This window comes from Xiphophorus maculatus, chromosome 3 (assembly GCF_002775205.1).
Source record: "Xiphophorus maculatus strain JP 163 A chromosome 3, X_maculatus-5.0-male, whole genome shotgun sequence".
Lineage (NCBI taxonomy): Eukaryota > Metazoa > Chordata > Actinopteri > Cyprinodontiformes > Poeciliidae > Xiphophorus > Xiphophorus maculatus.
The window spans coordinates 27,986,739-28,004,246 of record NC_036445.1 but is presented as its reverse complement, the minus strand read 5'-3'; the positions used below and the strand labels follow the sequence as shown (position 1 = coordinate 28,004,246).

The window sequence follows — 17,508 nt, the reverse complement described above, 5'->3', positions numbered from 1 at the left end:
AATTTTGGTATTTTAAAGACCAAAATGAAAATAATTTATATAAATAACATAATTACAAAAATGAAATCAGGCAAAAATAATAAAATAAAATAAAAAAAAAACAACAGAAAACATTTTTCTAAATCAATTTCTTCCAATATAAAACGTGTGAAACTTTAACAAAAGCTGCAGACGTGTCTCTGGTGAGGTTAAAATGAGCTTGTTATTTATCCAGTCAAGTTACTCACAATATGTAAAGTAACCAGAAATTTTACTCAAGTAAAAATACCGATACTTCATACTAAAATGACTCAAGTAAAAGTGAAAAGTATAATAAAAAAAGTGATCACCCCTCCGCCCCCACAATAAAGTTACAAAAGTAAATGTAACTGATTAAATGTAACTACACCCAACTCTGCATGCACATACTGTATTTGTCCAGCTTTTACAGTAATGGTGGAAACATGAAAACACAAGCTTGTGACATCACATCAACAACTCCAAAACAATTCAAAAAGCAAATCCAATAATCTACAAAGTTCAAATATATCTATACAGACAGTTTATTGACAAGATGATACAGACTTATATAACAGATTTGAACTATCACCAAGCTATTTTAGTCTTACCTTCTATCAGGCAGGAAGTAGATTTTGACGTAAGGGTTCCTGGGCCGGCAGTCTTCCCTGGGTAGCAAGTCTTTGGCACCCAGAATGGTTACAATTAGCTGATGACCCACTTTGTCATACCAGAGTTTTACCTGTAGGGGCAGAGCCAACACGACATGCTGAGACCTTACCAGGGGTCCACATGGAAAAAAATTTAAATAAAGACATAAGGAATAATGCAGGAGAAGATGACTTCATCAAGCCAGAGCAGAAGTTAGTACAGAACAATTGATGTCTAGCTTCACTGACTGTAACGCCCGTTTTGCTTTTAAATGAGTGATTGGTTTCAGTCCAGGATTTTCTCCTGTGTCTACCTGACGGGGCAAACATGTTTAAAGGACGTCAAGTCGCGCGTTAAGCAGGACATTTATCATGACGTCAAATCTCTTCGAATCGTCTTTGCAGATTCATTTCGAATTTGGATTCTGCTTAATTTGACGAAGACCGTCTCTTAATAAGCTGAATGTGCTTTTTCTGGGATATGTATGATTTTGGTCACCTTAAAAACGTGACTGAAAGCACCGAAAGAATACTGCAACGGCTGGTTTTGGAGGTTCCTATTGTTGCAAAACTAAGGAGCAATTTTAACAATGACTATGTAACGCATTTGATGAACTCTGATTCAAAATCTAATTTATTTCTGTTAGTGATGTCTTACTTTTCCTTAACATAGAAATGACTCCCAGATCAGTGATTCTGTTTCTGTTTTGCGTATCTGTCTACTTAAACCCCCAACCGGTTGCGGCAGATGGCCGCTGACGCAGCTGAATTCCAGTTCTGCCGGAGGTTTTTTCCTGCTAACCCTCCTACGGACTTAAGAGACGGGGCCATTTGGACCCCAGAAGTAGTTTCTTTTTGTGCGCAGTCTGGCGGGGTCGCACTGACTGTGTGTGAGCTTTAACAAGAATTTTTCTTTGTGTTGTTTCGGGAACTGGCGGTCTGACAGGACAACCGTCTCCTGAGTTTTCTTAAACAGAAAACTTCTTAAACCAATTTCAGTAATGACCTCCACTTAACTGCATTGTTTGACAAGAAGAATCAATTAAATTGATTTTTCTTTGAAAAGTGCCTTGAGATGACGTGTTGTAAATCGGTACTACATAAATAAAGTTGAACTGAATTAAATTAGATTGTCAAACCTGATACAAAGCAGAGATCCTTTGACACATTCTGTGTTTTGTGTAGCCTATTCTCTATCCAAATACACTGATTAAAAAAAATTAAAAATCCGAAACTTTGTCTTGTTCTCGCGCATCATCTCATCTCATACGGGGAATGTATCGTAAAATCCGTAATATAAATGAACACTAATAGCCATAATGTTATTCTAACTGAAATTAACTAAAATGTTAAAAGTTTCATGGTCTGAAATATTCCTTTAAGAAGTGTTTTTGTATCACTGATTAGGTTGTCTCAGTGTGTTTAGAAACCCCCTCAGTGACTTATAAGAAGAAACCAATCATGCCGATCAAATGTTAAAGGAGAAGTATGGACTCCGGTGAAAGACACTTAAAAGATGGAAAAGTTCACAAGAAGCCTTCAGAACAGCAGATGAAATGAGAAACAAGGCTTCAAAACATTTGTCCATACTTCATTTAAAATATGATCATGGAAAGGGAGTCCACTGTTTACAAATACCAGCTTTCATGCAGCAATGCGAGAAGAGCACTTAAAGATGTTTCAGTAAGCTTCACTTAAGCAAAACAAAAAATAAAAATACCATTACTATCTCCATTTAAAAGAAAAAATATAGAGAAAAATATATGCAGCAATTACTTTAAAATGTTTAAAGAAAGTCCACAAACTATCGCTATTGCGTCCTCCCAGTCGGCCATGTTTGTTTATGCTGAACTCACATTTGGTCTCCAGAGGTTTTGCGAGATTTCTCATCCAACACCTGACTATTGTTGAGTGGAGCTGGTTTGTGTGTGGCTACGACCAAAACCTGCTCTAACATAAGACTTATAATCTCCGTGTGTGGTTTCTCAGGTTTTGAATATCGGCAAACATTTTAAAGTCTTGCTGTGAGAAAGAAACAGGCATACTTGCTATCAGACTGTGCTAACCAGAACACTCTTCAGTGTGGATGGTTTTACTGTAGCATGAAGACTCGAAGTTAACCTTTTCATCAGGATTAGAGGGGTGTTAAAAAAGAGGTCACAGAAAGCAAAAAAAAAATAGTTTCTCTACAGGAAACGAGAGAGCCAGACTTCAGCATGTGCTGGTCATGTCCCCCTTTTGCCATTTTGCACTTTTGAGAAGAAAAGTAGCGGTTTGGCAGAGGTCGCTGGTTTAAATCTGCTTTGCGGACAGACCTGGTCACATTGACCTGGAGATTGCCTTCACTTGATAACAGGAACACAAAATGTCCTGTTGTATTCCTTTAAGCATTCGATGTCGGTCTGTTGCAGAATATGGTCTTGTAGGACTGAGAAAAGTCCAACAAAATCTCCAATGTAAGGTAAGAATCCAGATTCCTTGAGGAACAAACAGAGAGACTTGTATCTACAATTATACGATTTATATAATATAAGATTTTAAATACAGCTCAACTCTAAATAATTTGCCTTTGTAATACATTTGTAAAATCATATTTGAAAGAGAATACTTTCTCACATACCACTGTTCTTATATAAAGAAGAAGAAAAAAAATGGAAACAACCTCATTGATTGCCAAACATAAAACTAATTATTCAGCTTGGGGCAGATCACTGAAAACAATTTTGGAAAAAAAAAAAAAACAAAAAGCAATGAGAGAGAAACTTTCAAAAGCTGCTCAATTTAGTTTAGCATGCATTACAGTACAAGGGAATAATGACGTGAATGGGTTAAAATGAGAAACAACTAAGAAGAATCAATTATAACCATGATACCAACACATCAAACTTAAGAAAAACCACACAATGCACTCTTTTGAGAGGGAAATTTGATGCTACGATTTCCCCCAAGAATGCATTTCCCAAAAATATGGGGGGAGGAAAGCCAGTCGACAGTAAGTGAGCAAAAACCAAAGAGATAGTGTGTTCCCTTTATACAGGGGCCATTACCTGGACCCTAGGGGCAAAAGGCGTTGTTCTTCTACTAAGGCTTTGGCTCTGGATAAGCAAAATTCAACAGCAAAAGAAACAAAAAAAGAAAAAGAATATGCAATAAAACCAAAGAAATCTCACATTGCACTCAAAAACAACAACCAGAGTTTGTAGGTTCCACCAAACATCTGCGGCCATGGGTTTATTCCAAGGAGAAAAAATGCTTCTCCAAAAGTTTACCGGTTCTGCTCCTTATCACCTCTATTTATTAGGTGTTTTTCTCTCTGCTTTTAGCTTTGTAAATACTCACAACAAAATCCTGAAATCTACTAATCAAGCTTTAAGTGTAATCCAAGAGGACTGAACAAATTGTTTGTGAGATTGATCCGTTTTATGCTAAATTTTTCCACAAAAAGAGAACACAAGATCTCATCTGTTGAGAAACAATTTAGTAGCTTGTAGATCAACTGCTATGCTTGTATCTTCATTAAACAACAGGAAACACTTGCAACGTTTGTCGTGAACAAAATTTACATAAAACATTTTTAAAAATTCAGGTTTGAGACATTTTTTGCCAAATTGTCACTATTAAATAACCAAACTTTGAGCAAGACGTGTTTCAGTGGTGTTACTATTTTTACACCACCTTCCCTTGAGGATTGACTTGTTCCTAGTTTTAATGCAACCCTTTACCTATTTTACCCCAGGAGGGTTCTTATACCAGATACTGGAGAATGCACTTCGCAACCTGATCTAGAGTCCTGTCCTGGATTGGCTGAAGGCCAGCTGAACAGACTGACTGGTGAAAGTAGAGAACAGTCGCAGCAACAATCATCTAAAACCAGATTTTATAGTTTTATGGAGATTTTACAGAAGAAATAACTGTAAAGGTAAACACAAACTTAAATGTAGTTTATAGGGATTTTACGTGAAGGAAAAAAAAGTAGGTCAAAGTGAAACAGAAGGAACGATGAATCGTTCTAAAGTTTTCACTTTTAAATAATCTGAAACGTGTGTTGTACATCTCAGTTGTTGGCAGGACAACTGCTACTCCTTCACTCCTCAAATTTACAATATAGGGGACTGGAAAGAAGAAAGCCAGTATTGAAATTAAGGCTTAAGAAGTGTTATTTGTTGAAAAAAATTAATGGAAATCCCCTTCAAACTGTGGTGGACATTTTTCACCAGCCCAGGCCTTGAAATCCAATATGGCTGCCACACACCTAAAACATGGTGACAACTACAGTCAACTTATTTACACTTGTCTCATTCACTCACTCACTATTTATTATACATCTCTTATTACAGTATTAAAGCACAAAATACATCAATGTTGTTGGTATTTGTTTTCAATAGTTAGCATGATCACAAAGAAGAGAAGAATTAAACAATTATTTTCCAGATGCTGATTTTTGATTCACTGCCGTTCATTTTAATTTCAATCTAATCTTTTGGCATTTGTAGCTTCCTATCTTGAGTTTAGCTTACACTGGTCTGCGTCATATTTAACAGTTTACGTTGCAGAAAGCAGCCAAAGAAGCACCAGTGGGATTTGTAGCACAGTTTGAGCACCGTGAGTTTAAATCAAAGCCACTTCTTGTGTTGAAATGGCCTAATTTCCAGACACACATCTAATTAAGAATCCATGGCATGACTTAAAGATGATTTTCACAGATTAATAGGCTAATTTTCATAGTATCTAGAAGTGCATAGCTGTTAGAGACACAACCCAAAAGACTTGCACCTGCATGTAAATGCAGGGGAAAATGGTTCCGCAAAATATCGGGTGCTGAATGAATATGCACTAGTTTGTGTTGATCTTTGACATAAAATCCCAATAATATCCCATTGCATTGAAGCTTGTAAGTGCAACATAACAAGATGTGGACAATTTTACAGGCTATGAATACTTCCATAAGGCACTGCACATGCTAATGTTGTATTCCACATTTACAAAGAACTCTCTAACTACAGACAAATTGTCGGTCTTTCTGCCTTGGTGTGTATGGAAAGTTGTCGTCACTTACTGAGAGTTGTCCTGACAGGTACTGGGGGGCGTCCCGCAGCATACTGGGACTCATGGGGGATGTGACAGAGATTGAGGGACGATCCATCTTTTGAGACTCAAAAGAGCTTGAACCTGGCAGACGATAACAAAACAGTTAAAACAAAAGAAGTGCTGATGTTAAATTTATGTTGTGCTTTTAGACAACTATAAAACTAGATAGAGAGAAAAAGAGTAAGGAGTAGTACAGCATTGACATTAGATTGTTTTATAGCAGTTGCACCTTGAAGGCCATGGACTGCTATTGAAAACTGTGTGAGAATGTGTAGGTACAGTGGATTTTAAATGAACTCTGCATGTCTGCTCCATTCAAAATTATAACCAGGGACAATCCCAATCAGTTGTAAACACTGTCGTACGCATTTCAGAACATAAACGTTGAAAAATATTTAAACTTTACTGGTTAAAATCTCTGGAAAAAAAGGTTTTGATGGAAACCTTTTTCCTCTCTCCATCTCTGGAAGTCGGCGGTTTCTTATATTTAAATGCAAACACTGCAAACACTGGAAGGTGGCTGGGTTTACACGGTGTGCTTGCAAATGAAAATACAGAACAACCTTTAGGTAATTTAATTCTGACAAAAAATATGATTAATAGGATATTCAACCAGTGGGAAATGTTTGGCATCTACCCTCTAAGAGCTACACATTTAGAACAGGGACCGCGCAAAAGTTCTATTTCTGTAGCAGGACTGGTTTCTGTTTATATTTGGTCCATGACTGCCCAAGAGAACTATTTGAGTTCTGAAAAGGTTTATGAATTGGCAATGAGTATTTTCTAATCTTAATATTTACAGACTGTTTAATAATACATATGTGTGGGTTAATACTTGCTAAAGATTATGAGAATACTTACTTGATTCCAGTTGTGCATGTGTGCTGTCAGGTATCCTCGGAATATCTCTGGAAAACAGATATGAACAAGAAGTGAAAAGAACAGTACAATATGGAAAAGAACTGAGTGGATCAATTTAAGCTAATGCTGAATACACTGTATCACATTATTCTTCATTCTGCCATCAGCCTCCTCAGCAGGTAAAAGTAGGTTAGATTAGAAACTGACAAAGTAAAGTGCCAGTTTTTAAATAATTTTTGTTCAAAAACATTACTTTACCAGAAACTCTGGTAAATTTCATACAGAGCTGGTAATGACAAAGCCAGAAGATAAAAGGAAAATATGCTGATAAAGCAATGTGGCATTGGCCCTTTAGAAGCTAATTTTTTAAGATAACATGCTTTGCTCCCAAAAATTTGCTTTTAGAGTATCTATTTAACACATATCAAAATGGAAAAATCACAGACAGAGGTGGAGCCTAAAACCTCCCTAACTCATCCTTCAACATAAAATTTGTGAAGTATAATCCTTTATATCAGGGCTCTTCAAAACCTCGAGAGCCCGTGTCTTGCTTTTTAGATGTGTGCCTGCTTCACCACACCTGAATCAAATAAGGCGGCCGTTAGCAGGACCCTGGCGGACTTTACTGCGCTGAGAATCACCTCCTCAGCGCAGAATCACCTCCTCACACATCTAAAAGTTGACACTGGCCCTCGAGGTCTGGATTTGAGGACCCCTGCTCTGTCTGAGAGCAACATCGAGGAAAAAGTCAATAAAAGTCACTGATGTGAGTGATGCTATGATGTGTTGTCCAAGATTATGAGACAATTAACTTTGATTTTGTGATTTGTGGACTACATATAGCACTGATGCCTTGCACTAAGAAGGTCATGGGTTTAAATCCTGATGGGTCTCTGGTTTCCTCCCGCACACTGTTAGGATAAATGGTCTGTTTGTCCTGTGTGTCTCTCTATGTTTCCCTGTGCTGACCTGACAAGAGTTTACCGTACCTCGGCCTCAATGACTGCTGGAGATGTGCACTGGCCTCCCAGTGACCATACAAGGATATTTGAGTAAAGACAATGAATGGAAACCAGATACTGTGAAAGCCATGGCATAAGGTTGATTATGGGTCTTACAAATTTCATTGCTTTAAGACTGCAGTTAATCTATATCAGATCATGATTTGAAAGTCCTGGTATTTCAAAGAGTCTGTTGCGTCATGCCTTCTCTAACAAGGTTTTCTCATGGCTTCGGAAGAGATAAGGGCCAACGTACCAGGTTAGGGCCCTGCCATCCTTACCATTCTATCTGGTGAGCTAGCCTGTGAGTGGTCACGGAAGAGGGATAACCATCTGAGTCCAAAGAAGTCCCATAGCCCCCCCAATACATCCCCCAAAGCCATAGGTCACCCGATAGCGGTGACCTATGGCTCTGAGACACAACCCAAGCACCTGCACAAACAACGCCATACTAAGAGGGGAAGAGCCCATTGTCCCCTCCACCCTCTCCCTAAGATGCCGCCACTGACTCCAGGCCTTCTTACACCTACAGTCCCCACCAATTATGTTCAATAACCAGGCCTTTAGCTTCCCTATTCCCAGTAATACCCCTGGGTCCAGCTCTCAAATCACCACCCCTCTTCTTCTACCCACACCAACACAATTCCAACAAAGGCCAGGTAGGTCTCAGAGGTCTCCAAAGACACCAGGGGGAGTCCCCACAGAGAAACCACCTACCTGGCCAGGAGCAGTCTGAGAGAACCTATCCTAGCCAAGCAAAGCGAGGCCACTAGCAGAGAGCCTTTTACTAGTTCCAGACTAGCTGTCATCCATCCATCAATCCATTGTCTTTACTTGCTTGTCCTTCCAGGGTTGGGGGAGGCTGTGCTTATCTTCAGGGCTCATTGGGCAAGAAGGGAGGCATACCCTAGACAGGTCCCCTGTCCATCACAGGGCAACTCAGAGACACACGGGACAAACCACCATACACACGCACACACTCATAAGCGAAATTTAGAAATACCAATTAACTGAACAGTTTTGTTTGTTAACTGAGGGAGGAAGGACAGTCCCAGTTCACTTTGAATGGATGTTAGCAGCGGGTGTGGGACTGAGGTCTAATTTTCCGTGCTCACCCTATAGGCCGTGAGACTACCAGCTCCACCTGAGGCTCAGGCTTGGATTCTAATATGATATTGTAAACTTCTTTAAATGTGGCTCCCTGTAAAATCCGTCCGTTCCACTCCAGAACCTGGTCACCTGCAGAAACACCAAATGAGATCATTTATTTGCTTCTAGATATGGAATGTAAACAACAGACGGGGTGTGCTTTTGATACCTGGTCTTAGGTGTCCAACTGTGTCTGCTAGACTTCCTTTCCTCACTTTAGTGATAAAAGCACAAAGTCTGCCAGATTCTGTCATCTTGCCTCCAACTACCTGTGAAAGTAGAAATTATCACTGGATTAGCACAAAACATATTTGTGAAGTAAACTTGTGTTGTACTAGAGCGTGCAGAGTATTTTTTAGGGGTGCATTGATAAATTGTCACAGATTTCCTTAATGGTGGGAGACCAGAGATTTGCCAATACTTGTCCACCAAGCTTATCTACCTCTTCAAAGGTCTAAAAATCAACCACTGTCCTCTTTTGCTCTGCCATGAGAGAGGTTTGACTGATAGACCCACCCACCATGTCATGTCTAGATGTTTTCAATTAACAATAGTCACCCCACTGTTACCAGCTCAGTGACTTTCTTGTTATATTTAGCAACATTTTTGACCAAAAAATCAATATCGGCCAAAATCGGAATCGGCAGCTCAGGCTTTTGTAAAGATTTAGCCAGAAAACTCCAGTCAGTGCACTCCTAGTACTTATATTTATTTTCTGCTGAATGTCATGTCAGTAGAAGCAGCCTAAGAGATCTGAAACTAAAATAAAAGCGTTTCCTGGAGAAAGTCATTGGTAAATGTGAACCCGTAACTTCTAAAAACCGTCCGTGGCTCTACTTCAGTCCCCGGGGATGCTTTTTAGCACAGCTCTGTGGCTCTGAAACGGCCGTGGGTTAGGTCTGCACGGTACAGTACTGAACTGCTGTACACTGCTGCACTCAGCTTACACCGGCAGCGTACAAATAAAAAATAAATAAAAAAATCCCTTTTAATGGCAGCTGAATGCCAACATACAAAGAAGCTTAGAGAAGTCGGCTAAATGAAATGACTTTATGTAATAGGCAGGAGCTCGAATGGAAGGCCAGCAGAGGAGATGAGAGAAAGATGGTCAGCGAGGGCGAGGCTGGCAGCCTGACGGATGGCTGGCTGGTCGGCTGCAGCTGCTGAGCGGACAGAAACGCACAGAAGCACTGAGCAGACACAAACATGCCATTTCAGGAGGTTCATTCAATCAGTAATGATTTTTCCCCATCTTGCTGCTCTAGGTTATCTCTCCCCGTGGCAGGCTTTATGCAACAGTGCTAAGTGACTGTAACATCTACAACTGCAGAAATAAAACAAATGGGGAAAAAAATAAGAAATAAAGAAAAAAGCAACAGCACTCAGCCTGGGCAATGACGTGGTTATGTTGAAACAAAACAAAACAAAAAGTAGAAAACTCGAAATAAAACGGAAATAATAAAAAAACAAACTAAAAGTAATTCAAAGGTACACCAGTAAAGAGAGTTAGCTTGCATATTTATATGATCCAATTATAGGAGGATACAACATTTTTATGTTGTATATTTTATGAACACTTGATTTTCCCCACTTGTTCCATATCAAGAACATAATCAAGTATATAAGAAGTAAAAGAGTTTCTAAGTATTAATACCAAACTATGCAGCAATGTAAAGCAAACAACATTCAGGGCTAAAATTAGCCAAACATAAAAATAAACTAGAGAATTATGGACTTTAGAACCAAAGACTTATCATGTGTAAAATTTAAAAGTGAAAATTCTTGCTTTTAAGTAAAATTAAGTACATTTTTAAATAAATGTTGATGCTGTTACTGGTCATTTTTAAAACTTTGAAATTTTGTACAATTTTAGCAATTAAAACAGACTTGTCGATAACAAAAATCTTAATTCGTGATCATAGTTATAAATTTCAAAAGAATAGCATTTAAGAAAATGTGGAGCACATTGAGTCCATTAGTAAACTTCATTACATAACATTGAGTTTTTAAGTAATAAACCTTTGAACAGATGAGTAAAGCTACATAAAATACAAGTCCCAGCTCGTCTGTTCATATTTCAAATCTCACTAAACATATAACAATTTACAAAAACAAAGTCCTCATTAGCTACCTGCTGAACTTGAGCTTGATTTTGCATATCTAACACACTGGCATAGGAAGTAAAGATAAATAAACCAATTGTGAATAAACACAAAATCACAGGAAAAAAGTGATCTTTGTGTCTCTTAGAAGTTAAAACCACTTTTTATAGCAATTATCAATCATTATTTAAGTGGCAACATATTAAATGTCTGTCACTACATATAGAATTTGACCATTATTTTACATGTTATCTAAATGTATGTGTAAATCAAATCATTTACTGTGAATCATATGGCAATACAGATACAGTAAACAGAGTTCCAGTGCTGTGAAAAAGTGTTTGCCCCCTTAAAAAGTCTGTTTTTGCTTTTTTTTTTTTCAATATTAAATGTTTTAAATTATTCAACAAATTTAAACTGCAGACAAAAATGAATAGAAAAAAAGCTAACCTAACCAGCATAGCACAGCCAACAGCAATGGCCAGACCCAAGCCTTATTACTATCTGACTGACAAAATAATAATAATGACCAATGGCAACATGACATTGCCTGATTTAAAGAAATGCCAGCACAGATGACAAAGTCATTGAAAGCTTTCAGTCTAGAAAGGGTTCCAAAGCCATTCTTAAGACTTTTGGACTCAATTGAAACCCAGTGAAGATCTAGAAATGTAGGAAACATTAAGCAGTGGTAAACCTGCTTAATACTGCTTGATAATCCTAAAATGTGGCTGAAAAAAACTCTTCCACAGTGATGTAAAACACTGCATAGTACACAAATGTCTTAAGGCAGTTTTTGACATAGGGCCAGCTTGGTTAGACTAGATTTTTGCCTTAATAATAAAAGCATTTTGTATTTACTGAGATTGACAGAAGACACCTACAAGGAGGCAAATACTTTTCCACATCGCTGTATTAGAAACTCACTTTCAGACCAAGTAGAGCTCCTGAGTCTCGAGGCACACTTCCATCTTTCATGCGCTTGTTGAGCAAAATACGGCCAATGAGGCGATCTCCGTCTTTGGATGGCTGCCATGTCACCGGGTGCTACAAAGTCAGAGCAACAATACACCTTTTGTTTAACAACTCACTCATTTGAAAGGGGTCAAACCAGAGCAAAGCAGACAACTGTCTCTGGTGAAAAGGGGGCATGAAGGTAACAGTCAGAGTTGACTTTGGGGGAAGAAAGTTCACACAAACTCTGACGATTTATGAGGGATGCTTTCTTGTTTGAAAAATGCGTACATTGGTGGTTTAATTCTGAATTCACCAATAAATGTAATTCGTACATTTGGGGAAGAAATTGACATTTTTACAGTCAGAATTCAGCTGGTGTAGTTACTAACTTCCAGAGCTTGTGTGAACCTGCTGGTGTGAGGTTGGAGTGAGCTTCATGCAGCATCCCATGCAGAGTAAAGCAAGCAGCCCTAACACTCCCCCTCAAACCAGCACTTTAAACAGAAGCAGAGAGAGCGGAGCGGCGCTCAGACGCTTCGCTGCACACGAACAGGCAACCACCAAGTTGAGCGGTGAGGGGAGAAGCAGACGGCACAACAAGAAGGAGGGGAGGAAAGGCAACCCATGATACAGGTTCAAATGAAGTAGACCACTGGGTGCCGGATAAAAAAAAAATAATAATAATAATAATAATAATAATAATAATAATAAGAATGCAACACCAATGATTCAAAGTAAAGCCAAGAGACACAGATAAAGTAAAATCCCACAACTGAAAAAAAAAAGAAAAGGGGGGGAAGGGAAGGGAAAAAAGAAAAACAAATGTTTACATTTTTGGTGCAAAACAAATTCAACCTTCCCATTTTTGTGTATGTTTGGGGTTTTGCTATTAAAGTGAGTGAAGGGGTGTTTGGAGGCAGGGGGGAGGGGGGAGCAGGTTTCTGTCTGGACTGGGTGGTGTGGGATAGGAAAGTAGAGTGAGGAGGAGAGGCCTGAGTAGAAGGTGATCCTACTGAGCTAAACAGGACTGCTGCAGAGCAAGAAACACAATGTACGAAAGGAGAACGAGCATGCAACTAGGAGATAATAATCTCCTGGGAGAGACCCACATTTCTGTGTGCCATGACAAACAAAGAGGTTGTGCGTCAAGTGCTATCGTTTAACAGCTACTGTGTCATGTGTGTCTTCTGTTAGGAGAGCAAAACAGCAAGTACAAGTAGCAAGCAAAGAGAGAGAGATTCCAAAACTTGTGTGTGTCTGTGTTTTTTTTGTTGTTGGTTTTTTTTTTTAGCAAAAATGTGATCGGATAAAAAGAAATAACCAAGTTGTGAGGAAAATTAACTTTGACAAATAAAAACTCTGAAAGTAAACATCTCATCCGACTGAACGTGGTGAGAGAAAGTAAACAAATACTGAATGGGTAAATCATAAACAAGAAGAAGAATCACAAAATGCAGGCTACATTTTCTCAGTACCTTCTCACTATGGCTATGCTCCTCGTTTAGGGTAGTGCTACTGCACGTATCAACTCCCGAGTCTTTAACCTGTGGTTCACACCATGCCAAGTCCTCTTCAAATGAGTGTCCCCCAAAGCGCACCATTTTCTTTTGCCTCTCAGATAAGGTGTGTGCCGGCTCGGATTTAAATGCCTGCCCAATAGTTTTTCTTTTTCCCCTTTGACTCTCCCCTACAGGCGTGGGATAAAAAACAGAAAGAAAACAGAAAAAACAACATGCAAAGGTGTAAATAAAACAAAGGAAAACATGAAATGACAAAGGACTCGGGGAGATCGGGGGGGTAGGGTGTTTGGGGATGGAGGAGATGGGGGGAATGGGACAGTAAAGACAGAGACAGAAACAGAGAGAGAGAAAGAGAGAGAGATGGGATTAGAGGACAGGACGTGGGGGTGGGGGGTACAGGAGGGGAAGAGGGTCAGGGCAGGGCTCCACATGTCTCACCAAAGACATTGGGGAGGCCTCGCTGCTATGCCATGACGCATGGTCCCACCAATGGCCATCCATATCTCCTGTAATGTGAGGGGGCGGAGGGGTTTAGAGGGCGGGGGTGGAGGGAAGGAGGGGGGTAGTGGGACGCGAATACACGAGAGAGGACAGCAAGAGGGACAAGTGAGGACACCACAAACCAGACATACACAAGCACATACATGTATTACACCTACATCACTTTGACGAGACGTCCACATATTCACTCCAAACACACACACACACCCGCACCTACATACTTTCACACACTGCCCCGAACTCAGACGGTGAGCATGTGTAACTGCTAAGGTTCCTGTGGAGAAACGACGATGCCACTCAGGTATTAATCTGATGGATGATTAATGATTGCACATGTATTAATATTAAACTGGGATCCAGGTTTTTACTCGAAACACATGAAGAGAATTCATCATGGATATTAGAAAACCTCACATAAAGAGTGGACAACAGCAAACTATATAGAAATGCTGTGATATACTTGAAATTTTCAAACTTTTACTGTCTAAAAATGTCACTTTTGCGAATATTATGTTTGATTATTTAGGCACATCTTCTGTTCTTTACATTGAGACATTGCTGTAAAAGAAAAAAATGCATACATATTTTTAGAATTTAGGCCAGTTGTTGATGTTGCACTTCGACGTCAGAAGCTATGTTTCCACTGACAATATAGTCGTGCAATTTGACAGTTTGAAGATGAACTCGTTAATGGAACAAAGCCAATTTTGAAAAAGTCTTGGCGCTAGGATGAGGTGGTTTTTTTGGTCGTATTGAAATTGGTTCTTTTCACAAAAAAACAGCAATGGAAACTTTTTTCACATCACACGAGTCACATAATCAACAACTTGATGTTGCCACTGGCTCAAACCACGAAGAAGAAAATGGCCGGAAGTAGTTAGAGCATCACTGTGTGGCATTTCTTTTAATGACCTATTGCGCAAACAAGCATATTTATTAATTTCATTTCTTATTTAATAGAAACACAGCAAATGCAAAATTGTGTGGGGGGTTGTGATTACCAGAAAACCTACAAAGATCTGGACACTTCTGTAATGGAAAAGCAGCTACTGAGAGCCGACTGCAGTACTGCAGATGGGAGCCTGAAGGCAGCACGTACATTTTGTATCGTACCTAGAAATGCATTTTACCTAAACATTATAGACGTCACACGCGCTAGGATGTGTGGTCCTTTAACTGACAACTGAGAGTAGAGATGACCAAAAGTGTCTTGTAGGTGGTAGTGCATGGTCCACCAATGGATGGTCATTGGTGGACCATGCGTCATGGCATAGCAGCGAGGCCTCCCCAATGAGTTGCATAACAACAGAACGGTGTGTGTGGTCTACTGTACACTCTGTTCTGTGGGCCAGGTTCAGGACAGAAAGCGTTTGCTGCCTTCCAGTTTGACTCTATTGTGTTTACGTCTTTTTAGGCGAGCATTATAAAGTCTGGTTGTAGTTGCAACTACTTTAATATTTTTCCATCCTCCACACTCACCAGCTCTCTCTCCCCTCTCCGCCCCTCACTCAGCGTCCAGCATTTACACACTCCCTTCCCAGAAGCTTTATTAACAGTGGCACACCACAGTGGGGCATCGATTCCCACCGAGGCACAGTGTGGTTTTTCAGAGAGCAGGAAACTCATCAAAGCCATAAATTATGCGCATCAGCACTGCGTGCCCGGCCCTGCCGCTTCGCCCCGGCTCCGAGGCCCCCCTCCAAAGTGCTGATTCAGGTCGAAGGCAGAGCGCAGGCAGTGCCGGAGTTCACCAACTCCAGGCTCTCCATCACTCTGACAGCTCAATAAAAACCAGTGTAAACTATTAATTGGATCATTAATTATTGATGCTGTTTTTACTACAATTCGAAGTGTGAGAGCAGAAAAAAAAAATAAATAGAGGCGGGGGTGAAACAATGTGTATGTTTAAAACATCGTCACGATACTAAGGAGATATGACGTCCTGGTGAAACTCGAAGACTAAAAGGCCATTTTTAATATATAAAAGCGGCAAAATTACCTTTTGAGGTGAAATGTCCAAATTAATAAGACTTTCTTTGTGGGATTTTGCGCCATGTTGACAAACTACAAACCCACGGACTTACAGAGGGGCAAACACGGAGGGCAAAAGCCATTAATGGCAGTGTAATTTAGGTTGTTGTTACACAGTGTCCGCCTGTCTGCTGCAGTTAGCTGGCTATTCTCTCCTTTTCTGTGTGTTCGGCACTATTATGAGACTGCATGTCAGAGGAATCAATAAAGAGGAAAAGGAGAGAGGACCATCGCGGTAAATCAGTCTCCGGTGCTCAGAGACAGCAGTCAGACCTGGAACAGCAGACACATCCTTCCTCCTCCAGCTTCATCCTCCTCTCAGACTGAACCGCTCTTGTTTCCTCGTCCGTCCTTAAAGACCCCCAGAAGAGCGCTGCAGACCTGAGAGCGGGACGTACATCCTGCTTAGCTCTGCTCTGTGTCACCGCTACACCTTCAGCAGCTTACTGCCGTTTCACGTCTGCCTAGACAGACTGAATGGTCACATTTTAAGAGATTCATGTGCACTTATTACAGGAAGCAAAAGGTTATTTTTGTGTCAAATCAAAACTCATAGGGCTACATCACATCAGGAAAATATTAGAGATCCACCAATCCAATACTGATGTCTGTATCGGTCCTGATATTGAAAAAAATTCTGTATCGGGTATCGATGACAATGTGCCCGATCCATAAGGGCAGATCTATTCACGATAACTCTACGTTATGTTTTGTGGAAACACAAAATACTTAACGCATTTTATCCTCATAAGTTAAATAAAATAAATCTGGATAAATATCCAGTATTTTAGTAATAAATCATTTCTCCAACTCAAGTACAAAGGACAGTAAAATAAAAAGTGCACTTCACTCTCAATTTCCCCCAAATCACACAAAGAACATCTTCGGTCTTCCACTGGGACTGAACGAAAACGTCCGGTCTCCAATGGCAAAGTGCCAGATCTAAACTGGACCCACACGGACCGTCGTTTTTTAGACAAGTTCCATGATGCATATGGCTCAAGACCATATAGGCATCTTTTAGTAAAATATAAGCACGTTATTTTTGTTTATATAAGATATCAAATGCCCACTTACGCTTACACACCTCAAAATAAAACAGTTTAAGCTTTTCAATATTACATCTTAACTTAGTCCTATAAATGTACTGAAAATCTGCCTCCTCAAATGTCTCAATTTGTCTGGTTCAAGCATACCTGTTTGTGAAATCCCAAAGGAAAATGTGTTTTCTTAATATATGATCTGGCATACAAATAAACCTATTCCACAATCTGACCATATCTGCAATATATCTAACTTCATATTTTGAATTCCTAATTGCACTTTCTGAACCATTTTAAAGAAGGCTTGTTGCAGTTTAGTTTTTACGTATTTGACCAAAAATAGTCAAGCTATTGTTTTAGTCAGCTTCAGTTTCTCAATTTATTTGTTAATCTCCTAATTGCACTGACTGAACAAATTAAAATTGTTTTTACATGTTTGACTAAGCTTGTGAATCTACTAGTGTATTTCAGTGAGCTTTACTGGTGCAGAGTTATCAAATACATTTGTAATTCAGTTCATTTATGCCTGTTTTTTTTTTTTTTATAAATGTTTTGAGTCAATTTAGCTGTTTTTTTGTATCGGATCGGTATCGACCGATACTTAACCT

General features: G+C 39.5%; 1 protein-coding gene across 47 annotated transcripts in view; it reads right to left on the bottom strand.

Moving 5' to 3' along the window:
- The window catches only part of rims2 (regulating synaptic membrane exocytosis 2), a 157,397-nt gene that overhangs the window by 61,570 nt on the left and 78,319 nt on the right, over nucleotides 1-17,508 (bottom strand). For 20 of the 47 annotated variants that reach the window (XM_023330840.1, XM_023330845.1, XM_023330862.1 and 17 more), the window contains 8 exons: nucleotides 13,281-13,492; nucleotides 11,776-11,895; nucleotides 8,916-9,015; nucleotides 8,713-8,836; nucleotides 6,597-6,643; nucleotides 5,704-5,816; nucleotides 3,695-3,742; nucleotides 609-739 (listed from right to left, as the gene is read on the bottom strand). In XM_023330840.1, the coding sequence (XP_023186608.1) occupies nucleotides 609-739; nucleotides 3,695-3,742; nucleotides 5,704-5,816; nucleotides 6,597-6,643; nucleotides 8,713-8,836; nucleotides 8,916-9,015; nucleotides 11,776-11,895; nucleotides 13,281-13,492 (895 nt within the window). Of the gene's footprint in view, nucleotides 1-608; nucleotides 740-3,694; nucleotides 3,743-5,703; nucleotides 5,817-6,596; nucleotides 6,644-8,712; nucleotides 8,837-8,915; nucleotides 9,016-11,775; nucleotides 11,896-13,280; nucleotides 13,493-13,763; nucleotides 13,832-17,508 lie in introns of all 47 variants that reach the window. The other 27 variants (XM_023330839.1, XM_023330841.1, XM_023330844.1 and 24 more) reach the window with 3 other exon arrangements.